General features: G+C 41.6%; 1 protein-coding gene across 1 annotated transcript in view; it reads right to left on the minus strand.

The window, feature by feature from the left end:
• POP1 (POP1 homolog, ribonuclease P/MRP subunit) overlaps positions 1 to 12,474 on the minus strand; it is a 36,943-nt gene that overhangs the window by 14,626 nt on the left and 9,843 nt on the right. Inside the window, exons 8-11 of the mRNA XM_074944052.1 lie at positions 10,114 to 10,364; positions 9,874 to 9,967; positions 8,506 to 8,617; positions 7,700 to 7,819 (exon numbers count right to left, since the gene is read on the minus strand). Of these exons, the coding sequence (XP_074800153.1) occupies positions 7,700 to 7,819; positions 8,506 to 8,617; positions 9,874 to 9,967; positions 10,114 to 10,364 (577 nt within the window). The remainder of the gene's footprint in view (positions 1 to 7,699; positions 7,820 to 8,505; positions 8,618 to 9,873; positions 9,968 to 10,113; positions 10,365 to 12,474) is intronic.

The raw sequence follows: 12,474 nt of genomic DNA on the forward strand, positions 1-12,474 counted from the left end.
AGTTGTACTGTATAGTGAAGAGATAAGGTACATGAATTCCTAAGGTAGAGTTTCTCCATGTGCAAGCTTCTGTACATACAATGTTGCATCTAGTTTTTGTGGAAAAAGGTTTTAAATTGGTAATTGCCTATAAATGCAGTACAAGCCTTTGAAATATTCTAGAAACTAGCTTTTTAATTCAGTGACATGTATGCACAGGTCAGTACTAGTGTTAGAGATGACAATACACAGCTTCACATTATGAATATGCAAAAGCTATGAGGAGAAAAGTGGCCTAACAAGAAGTAGTGAAGACAGAGTCCACAAACAAGTTCTTGCCTCTGAAATGAAGAGGAATGAAGAGCATGTTACAGCTCTTACCAACCAACTCATCAACAACAGGACAAACACATATGAAGTGAGCTGTAGCTCACGAAAGCTTATGCTCAAATAAATTGGTTAGTCTCTAAGGTGCCACAAATACTCCTTTTCTTTTTGCGAATACAGACTAACACGGCTGTTACTCTGAAACCTGACATATGACCCTGAAGCACAGCCAGAGGTCCTGTAGGTATGGTCCTGTTGATGACCACTATGGGTATGTCAGATGTACAAGAGTCTCTACTGAAAATAGCAGATGTTGGTGAAGAACAAATGGAGAGATTTGTGAGAGGTATGCTTGATTCTGGTGACATAATTCTTCAGCCCAGTCAAGAAATCTAGCATCAAAATATTTGCTGATATGGCCAAGACCATCAAATTTAACTCTGGCAAGAGAGGGACAATCAGTCCAGAAACTGTTTTCTGCAGAGCCCTATTCTTAGGGAGAGGCAGACATGATGTTTCAATGGCAACTGTTCTTAGCCACCCAATAGCACCTGTGCCTATGTCCCTCTTCCATGATGATGGAACAATGAGAAGAACAGAGAAAGGTGAATTAGGGCATCCGCTGGAAGCTCAAGCAGAAAGAATTCATGACCTAAGAGCATACAAAGACACGACAGCGTATATCAGAAATACCAGGGCTGTCATACAAATGATGGCTGGAGACAAATTGCACACATTTGATGAACTGGCTGCTGAATAGTTGAGGCAGGTCCTAAAAGGATTTGACCAAGCTAATTCTGTAATCCAAGTGATTGACAGATATAACAGTAACTCCATGAAAACCACTGAAAGACAGCACTGGACAGGATTGAATGTTGGATGCAAGAAATACCAGAGGATTGGTGCATGCACTGTGCATCCATGAAAAATGTTTCTAAATGTGGCATCCAACAGGCAGTCACTTATAAATATATGGTTCAAAATGCACCTGAGTGTAGGAGCACACCCAGCACAAACATTCCATCTTGCTTGAGGTTTTTCCAAGGATGAAGGAACAAAGTCCATCACCAGCAGAGGTGTTGCAGAAGCCCAAGACTTGGACAGTACTCAAGAGAAAGTGGACACAAGGACGCTTCTACGTGCTGTATGTGCCAATAAGACTTTCGGGTAATTTGGAATATATCTACACAACAAAGAAAAACCCACAGTTGCCAGTCAACTTGGGCTCACAGGGCTCGGGCTACAGGACTGTTTTACGGCTGTATAGACTTCCAGGCTCTGGAGCCCAAACTCTGGGACCCTCCCACACTACAGGTCCCACAGCTCTGAAGTCTACACAGCAATGAAACAGCTCTGCAGCCCGGCTGGTCTATGCTAGTAGGTGTCTAGTTGCGGTGTAGACATACCCCTGGTGTCAAAGGAACCCTAATACACCTCTACCCCAATACAGCATGACCCTATATGACATTAATTTGGATATAATGTGGTAAAGCAGCGCTCCGGTGGATCAAAGCAAGTTTGCTATAATGTGGTTTCACCTATAACACAGTAAGATTTTTTTAAAAAGTAGAAGGAGTACTTGTGGCACCTTAGAGACTAACCAATTTATTTGCGCATAAGCTTTCGTGAGCTACAGCTCACTTCATCGGATGCATACTGTGGAAAATACAGAAGATGTTTTTATACACACAAACCATGAAAAAATGGGTGATCGATCACTTTAGATAAGCTATTACCAGCAGGAGAGTAGGGTGGGGGGAGAGAAAACCTTTTGTAGTGATAAACACCCATTTTTTCATGGTTTGTGTGTATAAAAACATCTTCTTCTGTATTTTCCACAGTATGCATCCAATGAAGTGAGCTGTAGCTCACGAAAGCTTATGCTCAAATAAATTGGTTAGTCTCTAAGGTGCCACAAGTACTCCTTTTCTTTTTGCGAATACAGACTAACACGGCTGTTACTCTGAAACCTAAGATTTTTTGGCTCCCAAGAACAGCGTTATATTGGGGTAGAGGTGTAATTAGGTCACCTGATACAAATGTTTTGGTCCTTGCTGTTCACTACTTTCCAAAAATGGAACACAGATAACATGTGGATTGAAACAGGCACCATTATCAGCATAACTGACAAGCATTGCTTCAGATCTGTGCATGCAATTTGTGACACATTCACTCCTGACTTCTGCAACATAGTCACCTCCTGTTAGTGTGTACAGCAGGAAGTATCATCCCTATTTGGTATTGGAGGGGAAAATGTGTTAAATGCTGTCAAAACAAAGGGAGTTTACCGCTTCAGAGATCTTCCCAAACTGGAAGAACGCACCAGACAAGCTGCAATTTCTGAAGCAAGGAAGTTGGTAGCAATGCTGCATGATCAGAGCATGAAAAAAAAAAAATAGACCCACAGAGACCTAAACTGCTTGCCCCTTTATTTAGCCATCAAAAAAGGATGAATCACTGGCCAAACTCCCACCATGTGAGGGCAGTTTTGAAGAGCATGTTAAAGCGCATCTTAGCAAACATTTAGATGTCTTTGCATGCAGGTAAACCAGATCTTCTATCACCATGGATAGAAAAAAAAAAAGTGAATGCTGAACTACTTTCTGTATGCAAGAGCTCAACGATATGTGAGCATCTACAAGATCTTCTTAGTGCCTATACCTGTACAGGCTGCTGCATAATCAGCTGTGTCTGTAGTCAAAACAATCTCCCCTGCACAGAACTGGGTGCATGCCAAGACAACGAAGATTGTGGTAGCCCACGCACTTGACAGATCAGAAAGACAAACTAGAGGATAATGATAATGTTACCCATGCTGCAACATTTTAACAATACCTGTAAAAATTTATTAGATTTTGTTTTACCCTTTAGATTGTTTTGAGGTCAAAGAAATCCAATTTTAGGTCTTGAAATAATAGAGTAATTACATTAACAGAATGGATTGCAAATATTCAAAGTAGTCATTTTAACATGGTGTTGTTTATCCCTGTTTCCGTGGTGATAGCACCTCTTAACAGCTACACATTATACTTCATCTTAAAGAGGACACAAGTTTTCAAATGATGTATGACATGCATGTGTGGAGAGAGGGTACATTAAGTCAACTTAATTGGTGTCTGCTGCTCACCTAATATGCACAGAGAATGCTCCACTGAAGGAAACTTCAGATGTGGCAGCAATCATAGGACCACTGTAGATTGTCACTGGTGTGCCCCTACCTGCAAAAGCTTCTGTACAATTAATAGGGTGGGAAAGGGACAGTAATTCTTTCACATTTTTGGCACATGCTTCTGTTTTCAGTAGGCTAAGGGGAATCTAAATGTTAATAAATGTGTTTTGCGACAAGCCAATTAGAGGCAGTGATGTTTTGCCTCCAACTCAAGTTGGTGGCAGAAAAGAGGTTCCAATGTTCACAGCTGGGGAGCTAGTAGAAAAAAAAACCTGCTGCATTAAAGATGCTGTGAGTCACCTTCTTTTGCCCTTGCTCCTCAAAGGCATTAAAGATAGCCACTTAAAAACTTCAAAGTTGCTGCTTTCGTTGGTTTGTCTCAAAACTACGATTGCCATTATTTCTTTAAGTGTATCTTTTGGAATTGCATTTTACCTATACATAATCCTAAATTACCTTTCAAAAATGGTGGCAAAACCCTTTGTTGGGGAACAAGTATGGAGCCAGTTATTTAGGGTAATTTAAATGCACAAATCAGACATTCGAGACCTGTTAGCAAATGCACTTTTCAGTGTTTGTATTTATCCACACCAATATGGCCTACCAGGTAAAAATATATTAAGGACTTTAAAAAAAAAAAAAACCAACACCTTCAGTTTATGGTTCATTAGATCTAAAAAACCTCTTTTAAAGTGCCACTGAGTTATATTTCTTACACAGATGCATTCAGAAATTTTCTTATAGGGTTTCTATTAAAATTAAATTGGAGTTACATACGCAGTCACATTTATACAGCATTAAAGATGTGCATGAAGTCTGGAAGGCAATAAAATAACTGGTCAAGTGAAACACGGCCTAACAGCTTGATGGCATCTCTCTGCCTGTAGCACAATAAGCTTTTCAGAATCCATGCTATCAATTCCAAAGTTTCAGGGAATCCTGTAGGTATCAACAGGAAGAACCCTACTGATTTTGGTGATAACTGGAAAACTCTGATTTACAATAAAACCAGGTGATTGGCCTTTGATATCACAGTCCCACTGGGTGCTTCTGGATGCTGAGGAGAGGAATTAGGGGACCACAGAGTCTCTGGCCTAGATGGGGTGGGGGATTGAGGACCTTAGAATGGGGGGGAGAAGGGAATGGATTCAGTGCCCCAGCCTGAAGGGAGGAGTGCATGGGGGCTCAGAAGGCTAGATGTAGAGCTGGTTGAAGTTTGAGGGAATGTTCTTCTGTTGGAAAATGCTGATTTGTCAATGTGGAGATGGTCCATGGGAAGGTGTCTATTTTGACAAATTTTGGACACCAAACTGGCTGGCCTGGCTTCCTGCCTGCCTGCTAGCAAGCTAGCCAACCCGGAGCCCCTGGTGCGTGCTACAATGAGCTCAGCCTATAGAAGCAACGAAACATGCCCCCTTCTAATGGTAGCAGAAGTAATAAATAGAAAGGCAAGATCCAAGCCCCAAGGAGAGCATAAACTAACTTAAGTAGAACACAATTGACAACATATGTTGTTTGTGTGCAAACAGAACATATAAGATGCTGTATTTTGATAGGACTGGATTATGTTCTGTATTCTTTTCCATCACACACACATAACATTCTTATTTTGAAGAATTATTAAGGACTTCCCTGAAAGAGGTGGGGAGTCCAGCAACTATAACCCTAAACATGTATTTTCTAAAAAAGGAGTGAGTGAGTTAGTGGGAGAATTTGGATTGTCCACAGCAGATACCTCTATTTCAATAAGAAGCCCAGTTCTTGATAAGGGAGGCCCACCATGGCCCCCCCCCCCCCCCAAAAAAAAAAAAAAGGTAGCAAGGAGTACCCATAGCTGCTGCAGAGAAAAGCTCTTCAGCATCTACAGGGTAGGGTTGGCATAGTAGCAATGGCCCCTACAGCTATCTTGGGGTAAGGATCAGCAGCTCCCTCCCTAACCCAATCATAAAATATCAGGGTTGGAAGGGACCTCAGGAGGTCATCTAGTCCAACCCCCTGCTCAAAGCAGGACCAATCCCCAATTTTTGCCCCAGATCCCTAAATGGCCTCCTCAAGGATTGAACTCACAACCCTGGGTTTAGCAGGCCAATGCTCAAACCACTGAGCTATCCCTCCCCCCCATGTCTAGCCAACAACTGGTGGAGGAGGCAGGAGGGATACGGGTGACTATTACTTCAGTCTTGAGTTACCCAGACAGAGGAACAGGAATCTCTGGGGTGTCCCTTTCATAGGCACAACAGGCAAGCAAACAGAGGCTGCAAACAGCCCCACAGATCTGCCTGTCTATGGAGTGTGCTTGTCCCAGTCATTCAGGATGGGGAGCAGGAAAGCAACCACCATTTTCACTGCCTAGCATTGAATATTCCCCATTCCCTCCTTACTGCTACTGGCAGGGCTGCCACTGGTCTCTTCGTCCCTTGCTGGGATGACCTTTCTGTCTTCTCCCAAGAAAAGATGGCTGTATCTGACCACTTCCTCTGCTCCCCAGCCTACTCCCCTTTATTGGCATGGAATTGTTTGTGTGGCTATAGGGCAGGTAGTGAAATCTTTTGAGCATGGTCGGTGGGGGCGGGGGGGGGGGGGGAGATCAAAAGGGCTTACCAGATACAGCCTACCGTCTCAGCAGATCAATGACAATCCCCAACAGGGGACAGAGGCCAACTGCATTAAGAAATGGGTGGGAAAAATAAAGCTTGGAGCAAGGAAAGCAGCATCTGTTTTCCTGACTTCCTACGTGACAGTGGCTTTGCTTTTTTGGGAAGGAGCTAGCTCCCCTACCAGGGAGGTGAAGAGGACTAGGGGCCTTTCTTCTGTCTCCTTTCCAATTTGTGTGTGCTCCTTAACCCTTCACATTATTGCTGGTCCCTGACTCTCCTTCCTGGGCAGGGGTGGGCTCTAGTTCTAGTCTCCCTTACCTTGTAACTGATGAACTTCTCTTCAGAAGTAGGACTGTGTCCCACTGCTCCTGCCATCTGGAGAGCACCCTCTCAGACATTGTCAGCAAGATGCAAGACTTATTCCTGGTGACAGGCATGATGGTTGAGTGGCCACTCAGAACGACTAAATCCCTTGCTCTTCCAACCCAATTTTTTGTTAATTGATCCATATTCGGTTATAGCGGACCTGGTTTCACTTTTTAAAATACAGTAAGGGTCAGGGATACAGCAACATATCAAAAAGGGCCGTGAATGAAAAGAAGGTGGACAAAATGGTGCATGAGGTAGACTGTTCCAGGCACACGAGGTAGAAAGGAAGACCAATACAAAGGGGAGGCTTGTGGAATGAAGACAGCAGACATATAGGTAGGAAGGGAGTTTTGTACAACCCTGACAGGAGCCAGATGAAGACTGAATTTTCCATGGAAGGTTTGTGGATAGAACAGGTAACAGTCTAAGTGACAGGAAGGGAAGATTGTTTTAGCAATATTCTGGAGGAAGTCCATCAAAGAAAAGATTTCCAAGTCTCTGGGGCCTTATAGGTTTTCCTATTCTCTGCTATTAGCTAGAATACTGCTATGTTCCCCTAAGTGGGCAGAACAACCATGGGAATATTTTATTATTCCTTAACTCAAAATGCCTACATATTACTAAACTTATATAGTTCCCATTGTATGCAACTGCATGCACTTTGAGATACTCAGATTAGTCTATTCTGGACTACTGTGTCATCATTTTAATAATCTAATGTATCTGTCTTCACAAGTTCATCAAGTTTGCTTTTCCTGTCTGCCTTCATTAACTCCCCTTTCTCAAGTAATAAGCTTTTGCAGTTGAGTTTTAACCTCCAGCATACAGGGAGTTTAAAGTGGAAACACTAGATCTTTTCCTGTACAGATACAAGCAGTGCCACTATGATCAAAGCAGAACAGAAACTGACAGCATTGCATCTTAATTTTTAGCACCTGGTTGGCCTTGCCAGGATTCGAACCTGGATCATCTGTATGGTTAGACAGAGGCTTCCCTTGAGCACAAGACCAGCTTTGGTGCAAGTTCCTTCCTTACAACTGCTATCCTTAAAGCTACAAAGTTTTCAAGCAGTTTCTGTTCTTACATGCAGCTAAAAAAGCAAAGGAAGTGTTTGGAATTTGAGTGTCATCAGGAAAGAATGACAACATGCAATTTGCAGAAGGGTAGACTAAGTGGAAATAACGAAGTGCAGGGGAGAAATTGGATCTCTTACCCTATCCTGTTTTATTATAGTCACAATATGAATTAAGCACTTTACCTTGATATTTTTCTGGATTTGGCATTGCTTTTGATCTCTTTTTTGGCAAATTCACTCGAGGATCCCCAACAGTCAGGCCCAGTATTGTACCTGCTGCAATTTCTGATGGAGAGCTTATCCCTTTAAAACACACAAATGCACATCACCGTGAAACAGACATTACCAACAGGAAGAAACAGTCTTCTCTGTATTCTTTACTGGATATATTTTTACCTTGGGATCAGATGCCTTTGCAAGCCTGAGAGGCACCATACAGTTTTATATATATTTTTGAAGAATCACTAATAGTCACCCAGTATTGGGGAGGCAACAGTAGCAGTGTTAGTTAAGATCAAGATTTGTACTTAGTGCAGAAATGAAGTCACTGTTTCACACTTTAATGACTAAATTTATTCTCCATTTTTGGCATAGTAACTCTCTGAAGGACAACTGAATTTTCCATGTGCTTTTTTTTTTTTTTTTTTTTTAATATACAAAAGGCCAATCAACTTTTTCAGAGGAAATAAAAGGCACAAGACTCTTTTCTACAGTAATTAGAAGTATTAGTTGTGTACTATATCAGTTATTAAATTGTATCATAGTTTGAAGAGTTTCATAGAATATCAGGGTTGGAAGGAACCTCAGGAGGTCATCTAGTCCAACCCCCTGCTCAAAGCAGGACCAATCCCAATTTTTGCCCCAGATCCCTAATGGCCCCCTCAAGGATTGAACTCACAACCCTGGGTTTAGCAGGCCAATGCTCAAACCACTGAGCTATCCCTCCCCCTATGTTCTATGTTTCCTTCCTCAAATCCCCTACTATATACCTTGCAACAACTTGAAGATGGCTTCTTGACGTTGATGAAGAGACACCTTCTCAGAATTCTTGCAGTTTTCTACCCACCAATTGTTAAGTTCTGTTTCTGCATCTGCCATCACCTGGAAAACAATGATTTCCTGTGAGGGAGACTAAGTGGCCCTTGAAGTGTTTTGTAGATCCAAATTCAGACTTAATGTATATGTACATCAGATATTGTCACAAAACATACTTTTCCCCCTCCTTAAATTTTGAATGGAAACTCCATTTTTACTGACATCTAAACTGGAAATTTGTCATTTAATTCCTATAATACTGCATTTTCCAGTCTTCCTTCAGCAAAAAAAATGGCCAGCTTAATTCTTCGACCCAAAACTGAAGAACTAACAGCCTACAGTGTTTCTCAACCTTTTTAGGTTAGCAACCCTTTATTCATGTCAGATTTATGACCCCCTTATGTTTACTATTAAAAAAAAGTATGTTAAAAATATGAGAAAAACAGTAAGCCTGTGTGTATGTTTCAAGAAAATACTTGACCTTAAAGGGTAAGGGTGTGCATGAAAAACAGATTTTTTGCTTTAGATTGTAACACAAATTTTCAATGACTTGCACACCCTTTGATTACCTTTCACGACCTCCTCTAGGGGTGGTAACCTGCTGGTTAAGAAACATTAGTCTACAGTATGCCAGAGTGAACCTCAAATCTGCCTGCCATCTCATGTCAAGGTTCCTTCTGAACTCTAGGGTACAGATGTGGGGACCTGCATGAAAGACCCCCTAAGCTTATTCTTACCAGCTTAGTTAAAAACTTCCTCAAGGTACAAACTTTGCCTTGTCCTTGAACCTTATGCTGCCACCACCAAGCGTTTTAAACAAAGAACAGGGAAAGAGCCCACTGGGAGACCTCTTCCCCCTCCCCCTCCCCCCCCAAAAATATTCCCCCACGCCCTACACCCCTTTTCCTGGGGAAGGCTTGATAAAAATCCTCACCAATTTGCATAGGTGAACACAGACCCAAACCCTTGGATCTTAAGAACAATGAAAAAGCAATCAGGTTCTTAACTATTCTGAAAACTTGAGTGCTTACTCCAAAGCAATGCAGTTTTGTTGACTTTTTTTTTTTTTTAACTCTTGATTTCTTCAGGAACCCCCAAATCAGACACCTTAATGGAAAGTATGCTTTAGTCAAATACAAGTTATTGGGCTCAATACAGGGGTAGTAACTGGATGAAATGTAATGACCTATGATAGGAGGGAGGTCAGACTAGATAATCTAAGAGTCCCTTCTGGTCTTAAAAAGTCTGTAAGTATGAATCATTGGTATTACTATTCTAGTAGTATAGCTTGTGCATCACAAGTAAATTGCTGATTTCCTTACAGTTTGGATAGGAGCAGTTTTCAGTGCTTCTGTAAGGACACAGTGCGAGAGTGGGCCAATCAACCGATATCTGAGAATCTCCATGGTCAAATCACTGAAAAACATAAAAATACAAAAGTGAAACTCATTGTTCATTCATGCAGTTTGTATGAATGGCACATCAGTCAATAGGATTTTAAATCAGAGATTCTAGCTAATTTCAAGTTCTAAGGTTAATAATTTCTGGTACTACGAACGTACCTGATCACAATGTCAGTAGTTTGTGATGTCCAGCAGTATGACTGAAGTGGAACTCTGGTTCCATCGCCAATGATTTTTTCCACTGGCACAGCTTTTTCTCCTTCATTGTCTTCCCTCTTCCTTTTCCTGCCCACACACATAGCTACATCTGTTTGTTTTTCTTCTTGAAGCAGTGTGACAACTGGTTCAGGAGAACAGGTTTCTACAGGCTCTGAACACTGAAAGACTGCTTTTAGCTCAGTCAGTATTTCCTAAGGGGAAAAAAAAAATTGATATTGAGTTTGCATTCGCAAAATTAGCGATTTATTTGTAAGATACAGATCTAAGATACAGTTTTAGAATTATGTTGTGCTGCTTTACCTTTCCTATACAGGCTAGATTCACAATTGGTACCTCACGGCCATTTTACATGTCCAAATCCCAGAATCAGGCCCCACTGGAATTCATAAAGCCCCTGCTCAGCTGCCCTCAAACCCTGTAGGCTCTTAAACCTCACTTGGTGCTGCCTACATTTTTTCAGTGAAAATTCCCTGGGGACCTATGGTTCTGCCTCTGAGCAAGTGCACTGCAGAGCCACACCAGGCGTCCAGATACCTAAGCTTCATAGCAATACACAAACTGAGAGAAGACAGGTGTTCTTCCACCTAACTTGCCTGCGGGGCCTGATCTGGAAGCATGTTCTCTACAGCAGCCTGATCCAGTAGGCGAGGTGTGAAGCATACATAAAATGCTGGGTTGGGGGCAAGAAAGACGACAACCTCCATCAGAATGTTTAGCCCAGTGGTTAGGGTACCGATGTGGGAGACCCCTGGTTCAAGTCTCCTCTCCACCAGAGGGGGAAAAAGGGGATATGAACTGGGATCGGCCACCACTAAGGTAAGCACCTTAGCCACTGGGCTGTGAGATAGTCTGATGTGGGACTCCCTGTCTCTCTCGTTGAAACTGTTCCAGTCTGGATAAATAAATAAACCGCTCTTTTTTCCCTCCCCAGTAAGCATGAGAGCGACTCGATAGACTGGCGGCTAGAACACTCCTTTGAGAGGTGAAAGATCCAGGATCCAGTCCCTCTGCTCCAATGACTTTTTGGACAAAGAATGTGCGCTAATTACAGAATTTTAAGGTATGTAGTTAAATATCAGACCACAAAAAATCTACAATAAAGATGTTCCAAGCTCAACTTGTTACAGAGGCGGGGAAAAACAACCACTACTTCAAGCATACAATTAACCACTGCATTACGAGATGCTGCAACAAGCCAGAGGGAATAGAGAAAATAATTCTAGTAAGAACTTAGTTTTTGTGCAAGATCAGCAACATTTATAATCCGTAATAATAGGGTAGTAATTATAGGGTTTTCAGGACCTGAGTCAAATGTTTAATTGATAAAGTCAATTTAATTAAAGGTTGTTTTTAAACCTCACACTTCAAACAAATAAAAAAACCGAATTTGGTTTGTTTTTATGACTTTTGTTCAACAGCAAACACATCTATAAGATTAATGTATTATACTTCCCTCAAGTACTACACAATACGAAAATTGAGATTAGAATGTAAATTAAGTCAAACCAAGGAGTTAAAATACAAATTACAATTGATTAACTAAAAAGAAAACAACTTGAGATCAACAATTGGTAAAATCATTGCATGAGCACAGTCAGCAATCAAATCACAAGTTAACATAACACCAATGATTAGACTGACTTAGCAGTTTACATTTTCCTTTCTGGAAACAACGGGGTTAAGTTTAGAGTATTTATGAACCCAAGATACCACAGATCATTAGAGGTTAACATTTGCATTGAACCTATACTATGGGCTCACACACACAGATTATTACTCTGGCTCATCCACCTTCCCCCCCCCCACATTCTACAAATGCTAGTACAAGTCTTTCCTGGCAGGTGTCTCGGAACAGATATTCAAATATCCTGTTGAGGAAATAAAGAATAAAGTTACTTAGAAAAAGGATCTGCTGTCTGGTTTGTTTGCTGTCTGGAGCTTTAAAGTCAGTCAGGAATTGCAGTTTGGGGAACCAGATGATGTCTTCTAGCTCAGGTACCATATTGCTAATGGGCTTTCTCCTCCAGTCAACTGGCTGGTCTGTGATGTTTGCCTACTTCCCTTGGGAGGGAAACTAGAAGTATCAGTCATCTGGTTTTTGTCATGGTGATCTTGGAAAGAACACATTCCTTCCACATTTACCTGGTCTTTTAAGGGTGAAATGCAGGCTTATCCACAGGACCTCCCCAGCAATCTTCTGATTTGAATCAGGGTAACACAAAAGTTTCACAGCCCAACTGCATTGTCCAATCCTGGTCAAGTGAGGTCAATCTGACCTTTGATCCATTCTTGCAGCCCTTC

Source organism: Natator depressus, chromosome 2 (genome assembly GCF_965152275.1).
Source record: "Natator depressus isolate rNatDep1 chromosome 2, rNatDep2.hap1, whole genome shotgun sequence".
Classification (NCBI taxonomy): domain Eukaryota; kingdom Metazoa; phylum Chordata; order Testudines; family Cheloniidae; genus Natator; species Natator depressus.